The sequence below is a fragment of the Rhinoraja longicauda genome, chromosome 31 (assembly GCF_053455715.1).
Source record: "Rhinoraja longicauda isolate Sanriku21f chromosome 31, sRhiLon1.1, whole genome shotgun sequence".
NCBI lineage: Eukaryota > Metazoa > Chordata > Chondrichthyes > Rajiformes > Arhynchobatidae > Rhinoraja > Rhinoraja longicauda.
Genome location: NC_135983.1, coordinates 15445384 through 15466054, shown reverse-complemented (window position 1 = coordinate 15466054; position 20671 = coordinate 15445384). Strand labels below are relative to the sequence as shown.

Here is a 20671-nt window from a genome sequence, read left to right as displayed (position 1 = left end):
TACAAATATGTAAAAACATTTCCTAAATCCAAATTTTATGTAAAGTAGTGATATTTGGGTTATCGCACCTCAAAAGTTTTGTGTTTTACACAAGATTCTGCAGCTTTGTGTCTATCCCAGAACTTTGATCAGCCATGAGAAACCGTGTTACCATTGAATGTCTACACTGCACCAATGCCTTGTAATAACAGCAGGAGTCCACAGATAAATCAGTGTGGACTATTCCACTTCCACACAGCAGCTTTCCAGACTCATCACAACTTGGAGGATTTAGTATTAACTTGTTTCTGTCTGTTTCAGAATTGTCCATAATCTGTCCCCTTCCTTTCATGCAACTTTGTCCATTTACCAGTTCTGCTGAAGGATCTTCAACCTGCAGTGTACTGTTTCTTACTCTGCAGATGCTACATGACCTGCTGAGTGTTACCAGTTTCTTTCTCTGTTCTTGCTGGAGATTTACACGTCGTCCCAGAAAAGGTTGTTTTATAGGGTTACGGAGCTGCACCGCGTTGAAGTAGGCCCTTCAGTCCACCTTGTCACTATTAACCAAATTGGCATACTGGGCTAGTCCCATTTGATTGCATGTGGCCCACTTCCAGCTAAACCCTTCCTATCCATATACATCATATACTTTTATCCAATTGCCTTTTAAATTGGAATTTAGAAGGATGAGGGGGGATCTTATTGAAACATATAAGATAATTAGGGGATTGGACACATTAGAGGCAGATAACATGTTCCCAATGTTGGGGGAGTCCAGAACAAGGGGCCACAGTTTAAGAATAAGGGGTAGGCCATTTAGAACGGAGATGAGGAAGAACTTTTTCAGTCAGAGAGTGGTGAAGGTGTGGAATTCTCTGCCTCAGAAGGCAGTGGAGGCCAGTTCGTTGGATGCTTTCAAGAGAGAACTGGATAGAGCTCTTAAGGATAGTGGAGTGAGGGGGTATGGGGAGAAGGCAGGAACGGGGTACTGATTGAGAGTGATCAGCCATGATCGCATTGAATGGCGGTGCTGGCTCGAAGGGCTGAATGGCCTACTCCTGCACCTATTGTCTATTGTCTAATTATAAGTGTGTATTATTACAATTTGTATTAATACTGCCATGTAAGGAGATGAGGAGGAATTGATTTAGTCAGATGGTGGTGAATATGTGGAATTCATTGCCACAGAAGGCTGCAGAAAAATTCAATGGATATTTTTCAGGTGGAGATTGCTATATTCTTGAATTGTGAGGGTGTCAGGTTATGGGAGAAGGCAGGATAATGGGTTGGGATGGGAAGATCGATCAGTAATAATTGGATGATTAGTCTGAATAAGGGACTCGACCCGAAACGTCACCCATTCCTTCTCTCCTGAGATGCTGCCTGACCTGCTGAGTTACTCCAGCATTTTGTGAATAAATACCTTCGATATGTACCAGCATCTGCAGTTATTTTCTTACAAGTAATGATTGAATGGTGGAGTAGACTTGATGGGCCGAATGACTTATGTAAGAGAAGGAGAGTGGGGAAAACAATAATAATAATAATAATGCATTACATTTATATAGCGCTTTTCATATACTCAAAGACGCTTTACAGGGATTTAGAGAACATAGGGAAATGCATAGATAAATAAGTAAACGAACAGAGAAAGGAGACAGAAGGTGAGGTGACCTTCAGTGGTTGAAGGCAGTACTGAACAGGTGAGACTTCAGTGATGTTTTGAATGTGGTGAGTGTGGAGGAGTCTCTAACGGTTTGGGGTAGTGAGTTCCATAGGGTGGGAGCAGCGATGGAGAAACTGAGGATCCAGATGAATTGACTGTGAGGATCCAGATGAATTGGAGGGGAGTGGGGGGGGGGGGGGAGAGAGAGGGGAGGCGCTGCCAGCATCAAAGATGGCGGGCAGTGTGAGCCGCGCAGCTGCGTGCCAGCAAGCCTGGGGTGAGAGGTGGCGATGAGCCACGTGTTGCTCGGTGCGGCTCACGATGGCGCGGCTCTTCCGCGCCCTGGTGAAGGCGCTGAGGCGGCGAGTGAAGGCTGAAGAGAGGAGGAAAGGGGCGGCGCTCAGCGACCTCAAGGAGGCTTGGCCGGCCAGCTACAGCACGGCGCCGACCAAAGCCGCCCTGCACATCCCCGGCATGGATTACCAGGTGAGGCCAGTCGGCCCGCCGCCGCTGCCGCCGCAGGGAAGCCGCCCGGCACCCGGTGGATGGGTCCGGGACCCGCGGGCGGTGGTGTGGTGGGGGGGTGAATGTCCAGGGGAGGGGGGGGCTGGGACACCTGATCAATGGCCGACCATGGGGATGTCCGGAGGAGGGGGAGTGAAAGGGGACCCGGGGCCGGGAGGGGGAAGAGAGGAGAGGGAGAGGGGTTCAGCTCAGGCTGGGGGGGGGGACAGGACCGGCGCCCCGGGGGGGGGGGGGGGGGGGGCACCGAGACCCCGGGCCTGAGCTGAGGAGGCGGGAGCAGGGTCTTGCGGGAAAGTCTGGGGGAGTAATGTGGGGGGTGGCTGGGTGGTATATTTTTGGAGACCAGGGGGGGGGTCAAGGCAAGGAGGGTGCGAAGCTGCCCCGGGACGGTAGCAGTAGCTTTGTGAGGGCGCACTCCAGAGCCCGCGCTTTCCCGCCCAGCGGCTTTGAGCGCGGCGCCGGCCGCCGGACCGAGATCAAAACACCGTGACAGCTGCTCCTCGACGCCCCTGACAACTCCCCGTGACCTGCAGTACAGAGGGGAAAAAAGAGTTCCGACAGGTGGTCCGGAGACAGACCTTATACCGCAGTAAACTTCCATTAAAGTGCAGTCTGAAGAAGGGTCTCGGCCCGAAACGTCACCCATTCCTTCTCTCCCGAGATGCTGCCCGACCTGCTGAGTTACTCCAGCATTTTGTGAATAAATACCTTCGATTTGTACCAGCATCTGCAGTTATTTTCTTATACTTCATTAAAGTGCGGTTAGCAGCTCTTTGCAAAAGTGGGTGGATCCTTGTTGTACATTGTGTACTCCATACAGGTGAGTTGCTTTGCTTGGGACTGGCTCCAAAGTCATTTTACGTGTCTTTGGCAACTGTTCCTTCTATCCTTCCCTTGAGAAGTAGACATTATACTTTATCAGCTGGGTGCCAAGTACAGACATTAACGTGGAGACTCAAGGAACAGCAGGTGCTGTTTAAAAAAAACAAAAACAGAATACAGGAGGAACTTAGCGGGTCAGGCAGCACCTCTAGAGAACATGGATAGGCGATGTTTGGGGTTGGGACTCTCCTTCGGATTCTAGATAGCACTGTTGTCAGTTCCCCGTGAGATAAAACTGAAATAACAAATTCCTCTAACTTGAAGAAGAGTATTTTATAATCCTGTTCCATGCTGTATTTTTGATTTCTGATAACTGCACATGTCAGAAACAGTTCTCATAAATAGTAATCATATTCATTAAGACAGCACCTAAAAAAGAGAACGTCGCACAGAACAAGGAGAAGCAGAGACAAAACTGATATAAGAAAGATTGGTGAAAATCTTTCCTGTGCAATCACAGGAGATGTAACGCCTGTCTCTATAACGCCTCCCTCGCATCCGTCCAGGGACCCCTGTCTTCAAGTTGAGGCAGAGGTTCACATGCACCTACTCTGACCTCGCCCTGATGTGGCCTCCTTTACATTGGCAAGATCATTTCAATAGACAATAGGTGCAGGAGTAGGCCATTCGGCCCTTCGAGCCAGCACCGCCATTCAATGTGATCATGGCTGATCATTCACAATTTCGCCAAACACTTGAACTCGGTTTACCAAGACCTGCAGGATCTGTCGGTTTGCTAACCATTTTAACTTCCCTACCCATTCCCATTCTGATCTGGGCCACCTCGACTGCCAGAGAGAGGCCATAGACAAACTGGAGAAACAGCATCTCATATTCTGCTTGGACAGTGTGAACATTGAATTCTCCAATTTTAGGTAACTAACCTACAAACACTGCACCATTCCTGCCTCCTTTTTTTCCCCTCTCTCTTCCCCACCTGGATGCCCATCCCTTTCTTCTTCCACCGATAATTCCTTCCTCTGGCTTCACAATTTACCCCTCTTCTATCCTTATCTCACATTTTTGTCTTTTCATCTGCCAATTCCTCCCCCCACTGCCTGCATCCACTTATAACTTGCCAGACTTTGACCTACTCCTTCTCCAACTTTCTCCCCTCACCACAGTCGGTCAGAAGAAGGGTTCCAACCCAAAACATTCCTGTCCATGTTCTCCAGAGGTGCTGTCAGACCTGCTGAGTTACTCCAACATTTGATCATTTTTTGAAAAGCACTGCGTGAATTATTCTGTATTTCTTGTCCGAGGTATATGAAGGCATATTCCCTTTGGTGAAAGTGGTGTGAAAGGATGTGAAGGGAGGTGGAATATAATGTAAAAATCCAGCCTTGAATTACATTTTCATACTCCTGATTGTGGAGCTATTTGTTTACAGCGAAGGTCGTGGAATGCTGATGGCCTGGCTCCATGGTTGCGGGTTGCCCTTTGATCTTCTCGCTCTATGTGATTCTTGATGTCTATTATCCCTCCTTTGCAGCGAGGATTACTGTTCATCAACAGTGATTATTAGCCAATTCCTATGTTAATTTAATACACAGCAGTGGTGAACCCACATCTGTCAGTGATTTTTACATGACAACATTAAAGATTGCACTTCAAAAATATTTAGATTAATGTATTTTTAACCACCTGTTTTTCTTTATTTCTTGAGTTCAGGAGTCTGACAGATGGCATGCCTGCTTTGGCAGTGGCAACGCATCTGGGACATTTTGTTCCTGAGTTATTTTAGATATAGGATCCTCTTAGATTATTATTACAGAGCTCCTGTGAAAAACATTTTTCGCATGCTATCAGCTACATCACACCATGCACAAGTACAACAGGTAGTGCAAAAGAAAAAAATTAACAGTGTGTAGAATATAGCAACAGAAAGTGCAGGTAAAGGAAAGGTGCAAGGGCTGCAACAGGCTGGATTGAAAGATCAAGAATTCACCTTGTTTGTATGATTCCATTGAACATGAACAACACACATTGCTTCCTTTGAATGCCTTTATGTTGAATTCTAGGATGCAGTCCAGACTCTGAACACCTTGCAGACCAATGCCAGCACTCTGGAGCAGATCCGCCGGGATCGGGAGCGTGGTCAAACACAGGGCACGTTGGAAGCAATGAAATCCTTCGTACGTCGAGCTGGCATGACGGTAAAAAGAATGATAAAGATGGAGAGATCAATGAAAATTGTAGCTTGTTAGTACTAATATATCACACTGCCAGTCACTGGGAACATTCAAACCTATGGTCTGTGGGTGGGGTGCAGAGATTAAGCAGCTGAATCCATCTTGCTGATTTTGCATGCTTGATGGCAGCTAATCATATCATATCATATCATATCATATATATACAGCCGGAAACAGGCCTTTTCGGCCCACCAAGTCCGTGCCGCCCAGTGATCCCCGTACATTAACACTATCCTACACCCACTAGGGACAATTTTTACATTTTCCCAGCCAATTAACCTATATACCTGTACGTCTTTGGAGTGTGGGAGGAAACCGAAGATCTCGGAGAAAACCCACGCAGGTCACGGGGAGAACGTACAAACTCCTTACAGTGCAGCACCCGTAGTCAGGATCGAACCTGAGTCTCCGGCGCTGCATTCGCTGTAAAGCAGCAACTCTACCGCTGCGCTACCGTGCCGCCCTAATAGAACAAAGCAACATGTGTGTGGAAGGGTGAGAGAACGAAGATAGTAAGCAATGTCTGGGACCATAGTCTTAGTGACTTTTGATACTTCAAGAGGGTTTCCTGCTTCTCATTGGTGTTCAGTGACACCTCCAGGAAAATGGTTGTGTTTGTATCTTTGCCCTTATTTAAATTGTAGACACTGGTTATGGACATATCGTGTTCATTTTCAAATTGCATTTGAATTCTATTATATCGTGGGCACTACCCCATTTTGGATGATCGGCCATGATCATATTGAATGGCGGTGCTAGCTCGAAGGGCCGAATGGCCGACTCCTGCACCTATTTTCTATGTTTCTATTCCACAAATGCTTCTACAGTACCTTTGCCAGTTTGTTTTGTCCAATCAATATGTATATAGAATAAAATCTCCCATGATATTGCATTTCCTTTCAAACATAACTTGATATTTTCCCATTTATGAGAAATGGATGTATTGAGAGACACAGTTTTGGGGCTCCATCAACTATTCCCACTTGTATTCTGCTTTATACAATTTCAACCCAAGTCTATACTGTAGATTGTGCATGCTAGTTCACCTTCACTATATATATATAGTATCACATTCACTATGCATGCTGCACATTCCACACACGATCCAGTCCGGATCTTCACTCCCACATTGACTATGTACGCTGCCGGTCGCTGCCTTCCAGGCGGACCGCGACCAGACTGTGAAGACGATAGCACTTATTAATACCTCCGCTTAAGTACAAATAAAACTATGAGTTGCAACTCTTGTGTATTGGCATGAATACACAACATGGCGTCAGAAGTTTCTCGACCCACTACTTCAGTTTTTTTTTTTTTGCTTAGTTTGTTTTGATTTACTGTCTCACTATGGCTGGAGCGTTTCGCAAGCCTGACCCACTCGTATTCGATGGCAGACCGCGACCAGGAGGAGATACGGATTTGCATTAATCCCAGGGATTTAAACACCGCCATTAAACGGCCACACTATCCCATGCGCACGGTGGAAGATGTCGCAGCGCAACTGGGCAAGACGACAGTTTTCTCCGTCTGGCAGATTCCGCTAGATGACAACTCCTCCAACCTGACCAATTTTTACGTATGCCCTTCGGCATAAACTCAGCCAGCGAGGTGTTTCAACGCACCGTGGAACAGCTATTTGCCGGATACCCCTGCTCGATTGTGGTTGACGACATCCTCGTCGCCGGTCAGAATGTCGAGGACCACGACGCGAATCTGAAGAAAGTCCTCGACCGCGCCAAAGAGATCAATCTCAAGCTCAACCTGCTTAAGTGTAAATTCCGGGTGAGCGAAGTCAACTACGTGGGCCACATATTCACGAGCGCCGGTCTCAAACCCGATCCATCTAAAACAATCGCGATCAACAAACTGCCAGCGCCCTCCGATGTGACCGGTCTGCAGCGCTTTCTCGGGATGGTCAACTACCTGGGAAAATTCATCCCGAAGTTTAGTGAAATATCTGCCCCTTTACGCCTACTAACTCACAAAGACACTGTTTGGGGCTGGCATGAACAGCAACAGAGAGCGTTCGACACTCTGAAACAACAGATGTCTTGTGCCCCCACTCTCGTGTACTACGATGTCAAGCTGCCTGTCCTGCGATGCCTCGCAGTATGGACTGGGTGCCGTCTGCCTTCAAAACAGCGGTGACGGCCACAGACCTGTTGCCTACGCCTCTCGTACTATGACGGACACCGAACAACGATATGCGCAAATCGAAAAAGAGCTGCTAGCGGTCATCTTCGCTTGCAGAAACTTCAATGATTTTATCTTCGGCAAGAAGGTCACGATCGAAACAGACCACCAGCCACTCATTAGCATTGTAAGCAAGCCAATACACGCCGCCCCTGCGCGGCTCCAGCGGATGATGCTGCAGCTTCAGAGGTACGACATCTTTCTAGTCTACAAGCGGGGCAAGGACATGCACCTGGCGGACACCCTTTCTCGAGCTCCGCGGGCAACCTGCGGCTCTCCTTCGTCAGGAGACGAGTTTGCCGTCATGATGGTCTCCTACGTCCCCTCATCCTGCCTGGAGGACCTGGCAACCCAGACTGCCGCCGACGACACCCTCCTAGCACTATCCTCTGTCATAAGACATGGGTGGCCGGTCAAGCAGAACAGACTGCCGGATGCCTTACAGCCCTTCTTCTCCGTCCGCGACGAGCTCGTCCTGCAGGGTGGTATTGTCGTAAAGGGCCACAAACCTGTGATTCCTGCCTCCTTTCATGGCAAGTACTTCGACAGCATCCATGGGGGACACCCAGGCACAGAAGCAACGATCTCGAGAGCTAAGAGCATGTTCTTCTGGCCTGGAATGTCTGACTATATTCGTCAAAGAGTAGAGTCCTGTGCGGTGTGCAACAGCCTGGCGCCGCACCAGCAGAAACAGCCGCTCCTTCCACACCCGGTCTCCCGTCCCATCGCCAGCAATGTCACCGCACTCTCTGGGGCCGGTTCCATCGGTCTCGTCTCCAGCGGGACTGTACCGTACACGTGCAGGTCGTGCCTGCCGGCCCACCGTGAAGTACCAGGCCTAACACTTGAACTTTGAGTGACATTCAACGGGCTACGTTTGAACTGCCTTTGTCAATATCAGTTTACCTGTACTTATGTTAGTCACACATGAGCGGTGATATATATTATAAGATCCACGGCGACTACCGTATCTTTATTTTATTATGTATTCTTTCCTTGAGAGGAAGGATGTAGATTGTGCATGCTAGTTCACCTTCACTATATATATATATATAGTATCACATTCACTATGCATGCTGCACATTCCACACGCGATCCAGTCCAGATCTTCACTCCCACCTTGACTATGTACGCTGCCGGTCGCTGCCTTCCAGGCGGACCGCGACCAGACTGTGAAGACGATAGCACTTATTGTTACCTCCGCTTAAGTACAAATAAAACAATGAGTTGCAACTCTTGTGTATTGGCATGAATACACAACATATACCACATCCTTTATATCACAAATCAAATCGTCCAGTACATTCATCATTTTGTCTGTTCTTTTGGAACAGTGTACAATCTTTGGAACAGTGTATAACCTGTGTCTTGTATTGGCAGATCGAGGAACTGGACCAGCTTGCCATCATTCATGTGACTGGGACAAAGGGAAAGGTCAGTTCTTAACAGGAGCACCGTAAATACAACTTCATGTCATTCATTCAATGTTTTGTGTGTACATGATCTGGAACTAACTGAAGTTCTGATCGACAGATGAACCTGATCCAAAACTGACTCAGGGGCTCAAACTGCTTGATTTCCCTCACACTTAAACATTTAGATCTTGTGTTTTCTCTTACTGAAGGGAATCGGTGCAAGAATGTGCTCGAGGAATTGGTCAAGTTGGTGAGAGATTGGGGAGGCCCTCCTGAATGCATCCTCAAGCTGATCTGCTGTGGCAAAGTCTAGGAAGTTTGAAGGTTTGCAAACCAACCCCACGGGTGTGCCTCATTGGAAGAAGGGCTGCAGTTCAGCTGACCCGAATGGAGATATGGTTGAGATGAACTGCAGAAGGAAATGAGAAAACATCCCTTCTTTTAAAAGACCATCCACTCTCCCTTTGGGAAATGCATGGATAGTAGGTGAAGGGGAAGTGGCTGTAGCCTCAGATGTTGTTTGTCCACAGTTATTTACAGGTGGGACCTGCATCTTTGTGTCAATGCCCAGATGATGTTGTGCAGATCACTTATGGAAGTTAATGATTCACACTTGTTTTGTTGTTTCTGTAGTTGTCAATCCTTTGGTGACTTGATTTTCCTTGGCTTATGACAGGGTTCCACATGTGCATTTTGTGAAAAGATATTACGTAATTATGGATTGAAGACTGGATTTTACAGGTAAGATTAGATTTGTTTTGATCTTGTTCCTCTTGAAATGTTAAATCCTAATAGTTTCCAGGTTATGTAGAGAGGGGCTTGTTGTCGTCTTTTCTGAGGCATTTGTACTGGGTAATTTCAGCACTTTTGGTATTCCACATCCCTGCACGTAAGCACTTGCTCACAGTAACATTGGGCAAAAAGATGTACCTTTGTCACTGCCAGTTAATAAACGTATCCTATGATAATTAACAATGTCATAGGAGAGTACAGAAACAGGCCCTTTGGCCCACTTTGTTGGCACAGTGAGCTAGTCCCATTTGCCTGTGTTTGGCCCTTATCCCTCTAAACCATTCTAACATATAGAGCTGTCCATTTCATAAAGATTCTTGAGGACAATTAACAACATTATGTTCACAATAACAACATTTTAAAACCACTTTTAATATTAAAATTAAAATTATTTGTGCATGGGCAAAATGTTTCTTTGAAAATTGGCCTTGACAATCTCAATTGGTGTAGGAAACAGATGCACTCATATTGGATATGGTGAGGAGCAGACATTAGAAGGGATTATGGCAATTCATGAGGGTGGTACAGAGACATTACATCTGGCTTGAAGTCTGCATCCTGTTTAAATGAATCCGGGATGACAGAAAGTGGAGTGTCTCTACTTTGCAATGCTGCTGCTGAACAGATCGTTATCTCACCATTAATGAGAAACACGAACTAATTTGGCTACAGAAGCTGTTTGTTTCATGAATGATGCATTGGTTCGTTCATCATCACGCGTTTGGTGCTGGTTGGCAGGCAGGGTTAGAGCTATGCTTCTTTCTAGACTAGAATAATTGTGTTGCTTGTGGATGTAATTAGTTTGAAAAATTGATTCTTTCTACTTTATTAATGATGGAATGTTCACTGTCATGCCTTGTGCCAGTTTTCTATTACACATTGGTATATATTTAGAAAGAATCACAAGGCAGTAATCAATAATAAAACCTACACATGCTTCCTTTTTAAAAGTCCCTTTTCCTCCTTTTATGTTTGTTTCATACCTCCATTCATAAAATCTTCCCCTGATGTATTTATGATTGCTTTGCTCTTGCTATCTGGATTTTGTCTTTATGTTATTCCTCCATGCCCCAGCCCTAACATTCTCTTTCCCTGGTCCATGTTTTTTTTACTCCGGTTCTTGTGTGAGATGTCAAACTGAAATCTAGATTGGTGCTCCATTGCCATACTGTAATGAGGTAGGTGTTATCTTTCAGGTTTCACATTAGATCACGGCTGCTTTTACTTAGGAGGATCCATGGCATTTTCAAGAAGAGCAAAGTCGTTTTCCAGAAACCTGACCAATACCTATCCCATAACACAGTAGCAGGTTTAGGTCATTAGGTGCTGCTATTTGTGGGAGCTTGACATGCAATAACTGGTTGTTCCATTTCCTCAACATCAGCAATGACAAATTTGCTCTGAAAGGGTGAAATGAAATTACAGGTCTGGTTCAGTGCTTTTGGTTTGTGCACATGAGCATTCTTACTGCGTTCTTTACTTTTTACATGTTATAATCATCTCTTTTAAACAGTTCCCCACACCTCGTGCAAGTGAGGGAGAGAATTCGGATCAATGGTAAACCAATCAGCAAAGATCTCTTTACAAAGTACTTCTGGCAAGTGTATAACCGATTGGAAGAAACAAAGGTAAGAGGTCACCTTTTGTCTGAGCATTTTCTGTTGTTTTTTTGTCGTCTTTCTGCAAGCATTGACTTTTGTCACAATATTTGTGATACGAATGCTTGTGGATCTGTATGGTGGGTACTGTGATGATTGGCCATAGCATATACTACACCAATGAGAAACTTTGGCTTCCTTTTTCTATTTTCACTTGTTTGGCTTCTAACTGTGTTTTGAAGGTACTTCCAGTTTGATAAGGTAGAACGTGAGTGGACCTTGACCCAGCGATGCTGAAAGCATTAGCAATTTATTTGTTCGGTATTGGGATGATTTGTGAATAGCCAGTGAATGTTCCCATGGATCGGTAGTTCTTGACATTGAAGAGGTGTTATATTTTGGGTAATTCTGTCATATTGATCATCTTGTTGGTGATACATTACATCGAAGATGCACTCCTGAAGATCAGATGACATTCTCCTTTGTGGAATAAATCTTTAATCGCATGATTTCCTGATTTGACTTGCTAAATGTAATTTGCACAAACAAGAATTTTGAGGTTTTGCAGCGATGAAGGTTGTTGCGAGGCCCTGGAATAAAGCACTTTGGAATTTTCCAGGGGCGGGATATGAACCAATACTAAATGGTGTTATTTTTTTCACCCCACCCCTTCCTCTTGCCTGGATGTCCTCCACAGGACCGTGACTCTGGGACCATGCCTGCGTACTTCCGTTTCCTCACCATCCTTGCCTTCCACATTTTCCTGCATGAAAAGGTAAGGTATTGAGTTGGGCGAGTAGTCTTGCGATCTGCCCATTATGTGACTAATATTTATGAGGATAATCACAAGAACACAATTTTTAAGTATTATTTCTCATGTTTCTTCAGATTGACGTTGCAATATTAGAGGTTGGAATTGGTGGAGCTTATGATTGTACCAATATAATCAGGTAATAGATTTCAGTTCACTCAGGGATGTGTCTGTGATGTCCAATTTCATCTGTGTTTAATTTAGAGGCACAGCGTGTTCGGCCCACTGAATCCGCGCCAACCAACCATCGCCTATACACTCGTTCTATCCTAAACACTAGGGGCAATTTATAGAAGCCAGTGTACCTACAAACCTGCACGTCTTTGGAATATGGGAGGAAACCGGAGCACCAGAGGAAAACCCACGTGGTCACATTGAGATGTACAAACTCCTTACAGATAGCAACCATAGTCAGGATTGAACTCGGGTCTCTGGCGCTGTAAGGCAGCAACTCCACCGCTTCGCCACTGTGCTGCCCCAGTGGTCCTCATTTTCACCAAATATTGCAGATCTAGGTATGGCTGTGTCTGATATTTAGTCGTCTTCATTCACCCTGAGATATTCTCCTTGTCTGTTTGCTTGAATTGTACAGGCGTCCCGTAGTGTGTGGAGTGTCATCACTCGGGATAGATCACGTCAGTATCCTGGGAGACACCATGGAGAAAATAGCATGGCAGAAAGGAGGAATATTCAAGGTAAAAGGAAGCTGCTGCCAGGTCTGATCTGTCAAGTGGGCTGTAAATACCTTGAATGCAAGTGTCATATCTCCAGCCCTGCCCTGCTCACAAAGTGCCCTGACAAGTATGGGCACAACAAGAGCTCTCTTTTTGAAAGCTGGGAATCTCTCCTACTGAACACTATTCAAAATATTTAAAACATTCTGTTTGAATTTATTGAAGGGGTTTGCCCTTTTGACTCTTCAGAAATATTTTGGCATGGATCAATTTGACATGTAAATGCAGTTTTTTAACTTTAGAGTTACAGCATGGAAACAGGCCCTTTGGCCCACTGAGTCAGCGCCAACCACTATCCCACAACACTAGGAACAATTTACAATTTTACAGAAGCCAATTAACCTGTTGGTCTTTGGAGTGTGGGAAGAAACCAGACCACGCGGAGAAAATCCAAGTGGGCACAGGGAGAACGTTCAGACTCTGTGTAGACAACACCCGTAGTCAGGATCGAACCCGGGTTGCTGGCGCTGTAAGGCAGCAAATCTACGTCTGCTCCACAGTGCTGCTCTTTCCCCTCTTTGTGTGGCACTTTGCACCTCTGCTATTGCTTATTAACACTATTCTTCACTCCTGGGGTGAACTGCCAAGTTTTCATTCTGTTTTCCAGCCGGGAGTCCCAGCATTCTCAGTGTCACAGCCCAGTGGACCAATGGCTGTCCTGGTTGAAAGAGCAAAAGAGATTGGAGTAAGTGAAATTGGAGGGATTGAGAATGGAGTGTTCCTGTCTAACTGATAATTTGTTTGCCCAGAGTCTGCATTTACTGTCCATTTCCATTTGCCTTTTGGGAAGATGGTGTTCCCACAGTGCTAAGGGCCTGGGGGGGGGGGGGGGTGTTATGAAGCAGAGGGATCTAGGAGCACAGCTACATGGGTAGATAGGGTGTGTAAGAAAATAATTGCAGATGCAGGTACAAATCGAAGGTATTTATTTCACAAAATGCTGGAGTAACTCAGCAGGTCAGGCAGCATCTCAGGAGAGAAGGAATGGGTGACGTTTCAGGTCGAGACCCTTCTTCAGATAGATAGGGTGGTCAAGAAGGCAATCGATACATTGCCTTCATCAGTGAGGGTATTGCATATAGAGGTTTTGATGTTATGTTACAATTGTATAACACGTTGGTGAGGCCACTTTTGGAGTATTGTGAGTTTTGGTTACCCTGCTATAGGAAGGGTGTCATTAAGCTGGAAAGAGTGCAGAGAAGATATACAAAGATGTTGCCAGGACTCAAGAGCTTGAGCTATAGAGTGAGGTTAGGCCGGCTAGGAATTTATGTGCAGGAGGCTGAGGGATGATCTTGTAGAGGTGTATAAGATCATGAGAGGAAATAGATAGGATGAATGCATAGGTTTAAGGTAAGAGGTGATAGTTTTAATAGGAACCTGAGGGGAACTTTTTCACATAATGGGTCATGGGTATTTGGAACGAGCTGTCAGAGGAGGTAGTTGAGGCAGGTACAATTACCACATTTATAGACATTTAGCCAGGTACGTCGATAGGAAAGGTGTAGAGAGATGTGGGACTAGCTGGGGCATCTTGGTCAGATTGGACAAGTTAGGCCAAAGGGCCTGTTTCCGTACTGAATGACTCAAGTATTGGGTAGGGATTTACATATTTAGATCCAGAGATGATGAAGAACGGACAGTATATTTTCAATTGAAAATAGTGTGCTCGTTGGAGGGAAACTAGGTGTAGGTATTCCCATTGTTCTTGTCCATCTTAAGGGTAAGATTTGTGGGTTTGGGAGGTACTGTCAAGCCTGAGTGAGTGATTGCAGTGTACTTGGAATGATACACACTGTGGAAGCAATGGGTGTTCTGGGCATTGGAATGGCGGCAAGCTGTGAGTAGTTAGCGCAGCATGCATGCAGACAAGTGGAGCATATTACATTGTGCTCTCGCTGTGTCTTGCGTATGGCTGAAAGGTCTATGAATGTCAGAAGGCCAGTCACTCAGAACAAGATACCCAGCCTCTAACTTAACCTCATAGCCACAGTAGTTTTGTGGGTGCTCCAGTTGGGTTTTTGATTATTAGTGACCCTCAAGATATTTATGGTGAGGAACTGAAGGTCAAGGATGGGTGGCTGGACTCCCCACTGTTGGAAGTGTCCACTGCCTGTTAATTTGGTGGCATGAATCTTGTTGCCTGGAAGCACAGGCTGCTACATTAGCTGAGACGTTGCGCAAGGGAATGGAACATTATAGTCATGGGAGAACACCCTACTATGGTGCTTCAACAACTAAAGCTGGCATCACCTTGTGCGGAGACCTCTGCATGTCATTACACAACAAAGATTCATGTCTCTAGAATTAATAAAAACATATTTTATCCTGTTCTTAAGTTCTTGCTTGAGGTTGTCGAAGGTGCCTATTATTGCTCGATGGTGGGTCCGGGCATCGAGGTCACATTACCTTGTGTTCAACCCTATCTAATCTGCTGCATTGGTGAGGCATAGTATTCTATTCATTTCATGGAGGCATTTACAGATTTCAGAAGGAATGGATAAATCTCCAACTTCATTTCCCCTGATCAGGTTGCTGAACCCATTCTGTTAATATACACTTGACCAGTGTTCCTCATTTCCTGGCTGTATCTCAGGCTGGACTCTAGTTCGTGCTTCATGCCATGTTTACTGGACACAGCTTTCGCCTCAGCGGTTCGTGTGCTCACTGAGTCGGAACGAAGTTTGGATTCTGTGCCAAAGCTTTGAGCACAAAGATCTAGACGTACTCTGGTGTGGCACTGAGAAAGGTGCAGTCTCTGAGATGAAATGTTTAATCAGGCCCTTGTTTCATCTCGGGTGGAAATCTAATATTTCCAATATATTTACCCCTATATTCACTGTTATGAAAAAGCAATCCGGCTAATTTTTCACATGCTGGTTGTGTTATTGTGTTACTACTGTACCTTCTACATTACAATAGTGAATATCACCTACCATCTCACCTAATTACCCTCTTAAACCTGACAATCAGTGGTGATGTTTGGTCACGAGAGCTGAGACTAATTGGGATGCAATCACTATGAACATTGAGCTCCTCCTGAATTCTTCTTTCCCCAGTGTTCTCTGCAGCTCTGCTCCGATCTGGAGGACTTCCAGTCTGAGAGGGAGAAACTGACCTTGGGTTTGGCCGGAAACCATCAGAAATTAAATGCATCACTGGCGTTGCAGCTATGTCGGGCATGGCTCCAGCATCATCACCACCCCGGTTAGTTAGTTAGTTTATTTATTACCAAGGAACATTGAAAAGCTTTTGTTGCGTGCTAACCAGTCAATGGTAAACAGGTCTGCAACAGCCTTTGTTCTGTGGTTTCTTAATTATATATCGAATGTGGAAACCTTATGGTTTGGGTTGCGAATTGTTGGATTTGATTGTCCTGGATAATTGCTTCTGATTGATAATTGATAATGGTTTCTTTCTAGCCCTCACCCCAGCACTTGTATTAAACAGTCAGGGACCCACCCAAGTTCCCCGCTGTACAGAAAGCATTATGGCTTTCACTTGCATTGATTTTTCCCTTGCTGGTTCTTCGCCATCTAAGATTGGTAACTTTCACTGGTTAACTTGCACCTTATCTAGCACTCTTGACACGCATGGGTCATAGAGTCATAAAACTGCACGACATGGAAACGGGCCCTTCGGTCCACTTTGTCCAGGCCTACCAAGTTGGTGTACAGGGCTAGTCCCATTCGCCCGTATTTGGCCCAGAGCTCTATAAAACCTTCCTATCCATATATCCAAATGTCTTTAAAAAGTCGTAATTGTATCCACTTCTATAATTTCCTCTGGCAGGTCATTCTAGATATGGACTACTCTCTGGGTGAAAATGTTGCCCCTGAGGTCCCTCCTAAATCTCTACCCTCTCACCTTAACCCCATGCCCTCTGGAATTAGAATCCTCTGCCCTGGAAAAAGACTGAGTGTTCACTATATCATGATCCTCATGAACTTGTACATCTCAATAAAATCTCCCATTGGCCGACTGTGCTCCAAAGAAAAAAGTTCCAACTTCTCCCATAACTCAACCCCAATTATTAGGTATACAATTATAAGAATTCTGATCATGCGGTAAAGGTTAGCAAAGCTTGGGGATGGAACTTTTCATAAATAAGCTTTTAGCCCAGTATCAAGAAGACCTTGAACAGGATTATAAAATGTTTTGGATGTAGCATTCTGAAAGTCTAGAACAGCATGATGTGGACGTAATATCCAGGAGATTTAGTTGAGGGGTAGCGCATTTAGCTGCAGTGTCCAGTAGCTGTACATGGTCATACAGCAAAACAGTGTCTGGATGTGGGGGATAGGATGAATGTACAGAGTCCTTTTCCCAGGGCAGGGGAATCGAGAACCAGAGAACATCAGTTTAAGATGATTGGGGCAAGATTTATTTATCAAGAACCTAAACTTTTTCTATCCGGAGGGTGGTAGGTATATAGAATGAGATGCCATAAGAGATGGTGGAGGCAGATACAATAACAACATTTAAAATACACTTTGACGGATAAATGGATGGAATGGTTTTGGGGTATATGTGCTAAATGCAGGCAAACAGGACTAGCTTAAATGGGGCAACTTGGTCGACATGGATGAGTTGGACTGAAGAGGCTGTTTCTATGCTGTATGACTGACTTTATGACTGACAACAGGTGCTGCACAACTTGGCTGCAGTGTCCAAAAAAATTCTAATGTTAGGGGCGGCACGGTAGCGCAGCGGTAGAGTTGCTGCTTTACAGCGAATGCAGCGCCGGAGACTCAGGTTCGATCCTGACTACGGGTGCTGCACTGTAAGGAGTTTATACGTTCTCCCCGTGACCTGCGTGGGTTTTCTCCGAGATCTTCGGTTTCCTCCCACACTCCAAAGACGTACAGGTATGTAGGTTAATTGGCTGGGTAAATGTAAAAATTGTCCCTAGTGGGTGTAGGATAGTGTTAATGTACGGGGATCACTGGGCGGCACGGACTTGGAGGGCCGAAAAGGCCTGTTTCCGGCTGTATATATATGATATGATATAAGAGGTCTTTCATCCATTCGGTGCAGTATGTAGTCAATGACACTCTTCGGACAGTTACAGCTGCAGTTTTCTGGTCTCTCAAATTAGTTTGATAAATCAAATCAAAATTAGGTCAATTTTTGTTCCCGGATAAAAATTGGCCAAGACTCATTTTGGCGTAAACCCAGATGTGGGCAGATAGTTTTGCAATGCAACTGCAAAACAGTCTTTCACTTACAGGGGTTTATGATTAACGTTTTTATGTTTACTTCTGTTTATTCTTGTGGAATGCATGTCTTTATTTAAACAGTAACTGAGGGTGGGGGCAGGACATTGACAAAGCTTAACATGGCCCCTTCACCCCATATTTGGCTAAAGTCAATGATTAACCCAGGGTTCAATTCCTCTGTTATCTCAGCAAAATCTAGCTGGGAAAGTTCTGATTACTGATTAAATCACTGATTAAACTGAAGATTGCTGAACGTTCCAGCATCTACAGTTCCTCAAGTTTCCATTTTACTGTTCAACTGCAAAATCTCCTCAAGGTATGGCTACTTTGAAGATGTCATCCTAGTCTGAAGAAGGGTCTTGACCCAAAACCCACCTATCCATTCCCTCCACAGATGGTGCCTTACTCACTGAGTTCCTCCAGCAGTTTATGTTTGGCTCGCTCCTTAAACTACAGCCTGCCTGCTAGACACATATCACAATTGCTTAATATACTCTGTCCTTCAGTGATAATAACCTGAACATTGAGAACATTTGTGGGTTTAATATAATGAATTAGCTTAGTTTGAATTAAGATAGAACACGGTTTGGGCAATACTTGGTTCTGTGGGAGAGAGGAGAGGGCTGAAGGGTGAAAATCAGCCAGGGGTCCAACTGTTATTCACAGCTTCCATACTCTATGGTTGGATGTTTCTGGGCTGGAAGGAGAGACGATGCTGGACCTGCTCTAGGGGTGAGGTGATGGAGAGATGACATCGCCTGTGGATAATTTTAACTTTTATATTCATTCACGGGTCTTGGTATCACTGACAAGGTCCATCCCTGATCATCTTCGACTTGAGGATATATTTTAAAGTGAGCCACGCTGCTGCTTCCCAGCACCAGAGATCTGGCCTCGATCATGACCTCGGGGTCTGCGTGTGTGGATTTTGCACATTCTCCCTGCGTGGGTTTCCTCCAGGTGCTCTGGTTTCCTCCCACGTCCCAAAGATATACAGGTTTGTAGGTTAATTGCCATCTGTATATTTGTTCCTGGCGTCTTGGGAGTGGATTCAAAAGTAGGATTACATAGAACTATTACATAGTTCTATATAGATTATATGGGTTACATAGAACATAGTCAGTGTGGACTCGGTGGGCCGAAGGACCTGTTCCCATGGTGTGTCATTCAATCAATCTCCAGAGTCACCTATAAGGCAGATTGGGTACGGTTGACAAATTGTCTTCCATTTCACATTTCAGTAGTTTTGTGATTGCCATTATTGAGACCAATACTCTAAAATTGCTGATTAAAGTGTGTCGGGTTGCAAAATAAATTTGACTGTTGTTGGAATCCAGCTGAGATTTGCCTACTGCTACCCAGGTCAATGGGGCTTGTTTTCTGTGGAAGTATCTGTGTAGCAATAGTATGGCTATGAGTTGAGACAGTAAATGACCAGTTGGTGAAGAAGTGTGGTATTACATTATATCTTTAAGTCTGGCACAATGTCAACAACAACAAGTTTATTTGTATGTAACTTACCCAACAGTGGGACTGTGTCCACATGGACTAGTTACTGTAGAAGGTGGCTCAGTGCCACCTCCTCGTGGGTAATTTGAGATGGGCATTAAATGCTGGCTGTACCAGACTCCCTCCCATGTGAGGGCATTGTGGTGAAGGCCGCGCCCTGCTCTCCTTTCTCAGATGCTGCATATCCTGCTTGGCATTTCCAGCATTTTCTGGTCGTATTCCAAGAATTAACTGCTATGCAAAACTCTCGTGGTTAAAAAACGAATACACAGAGCATTCTTTGTCCTCACTGACGTCCTGTGAGAAACTCGGTCTCTGGTGCACACTGAATACTTTGCTGATGGAGGCCAGGATCATGGTCGCTCCCGGTGTCCTAGCTCGGTGTCATTCCAGGCCGGTGCTGCTGGTCTCTGTCACATCTCATCGCTGCAAGAGGGAGGTCACCTAAATTCCACATTCAAGGGGAAGAGCTTCTGCCTACTTTCCCTTCAGCCCCCAGAAGCAGACACAGACACCTGTCTGCATTGCAGGCTTCCCCAATATGCAGGTGTCCTTTAAAGCTATCCTTACAGAGACCTTCCTGAAAAAATGCAGGAGACCATACATGTTATGGAGATCCCTGTAGGAACAGCCTTTCTCAAACCGCATGTTACAGGGAGATTGCCTGGTTGTATCTCTTCAAGGTCTCTGTGGCCTCTCTGCACAAAGACCATGCTTCCAGTCGTCATTCTTCTTCACCTGCTTTACTCTCTGAAGAGGTCACTCTCCCCTTGTAGCACCTTCCCATCCCTTCCTACACATCCAGCAACAACTATACGCTGGAATTTAGAAGGATAAGAGGGGATCTTATTGAAACATAAAAGATTATTAAGGGATTGGACACGTTAGAGGTAGGAAACATGTTCCCAATGTTGGAGTCCAGAACCAGGGGCCACAGTTTAAGAATAAGGGGTAGGCTATTTAGAACGGAGATGAGGAAAAACTTTTTCAGTTAGAGAGTTGTGGAATTCTCTGCCTCAGAAGGCGATAGAGGCCATTTCTCTGGATGCTTTCAAGAGAGAGCTATAAAGAGTTCTTAAAATTAGCGGAGTCAGGGGGTATGGGGAGAAGGCAGGAACGGGGTACTGATTGAGAATGATCAGCCATGATCACA

At 45.2% G+C, this 20671-nt stretch overlaps 1 protein-coding gene across 1 annotated transcript in view; it reads left to right on the top strand.

Moving 5' to 3' along the window:
* The first annotated feature begins 1879 nt into the window (after positions 1 to 1879).
* Positions 1880 to 20671, top strand: part of fpgs (folylpolyglutamate synthase) — a 39807-nt gene continuing 21015 nt past the window's right edge. The window contains exons 1-10 of the mRNA XM_078425895.1: positions 1880 to 2134; positions 5077 to 5211; positions 8821 to 8874; positions 9532 to 9596; positions 11161 to 11275; positions 11943 to 12020; positions 12134 to 12195; positions 12649 to 12751; positions 13398 to 13475; positions 15850 to 15997. Of these exons, the coding sequence (XP_078282021.1) occupies positions 1970 to 2134; positions 5077 to 5211; positions 8821 to 8874; positions 9532 to 9596; positions 11161 to 11275; positions 11943 to 12020; positions 12134 to 12195; positions 12649 to 12751; positions 13398 to 13475; positions 15850 to 15997 (1003 nt within the window). The 5' untranslated portion in view covers positions 1880 to 1969. The remainder of the gene's footprint in view (positions 2135 to 5076; positions 5212 to 8820; positions 8875 to 9531; positions 9597 to 11160; positions 11276 to 11942; positions 12021 to 12133; positions 12196 to 12648; positions 12752 to 13397; positions 13476 to 15849; positions 15998 to 20671) is intronic.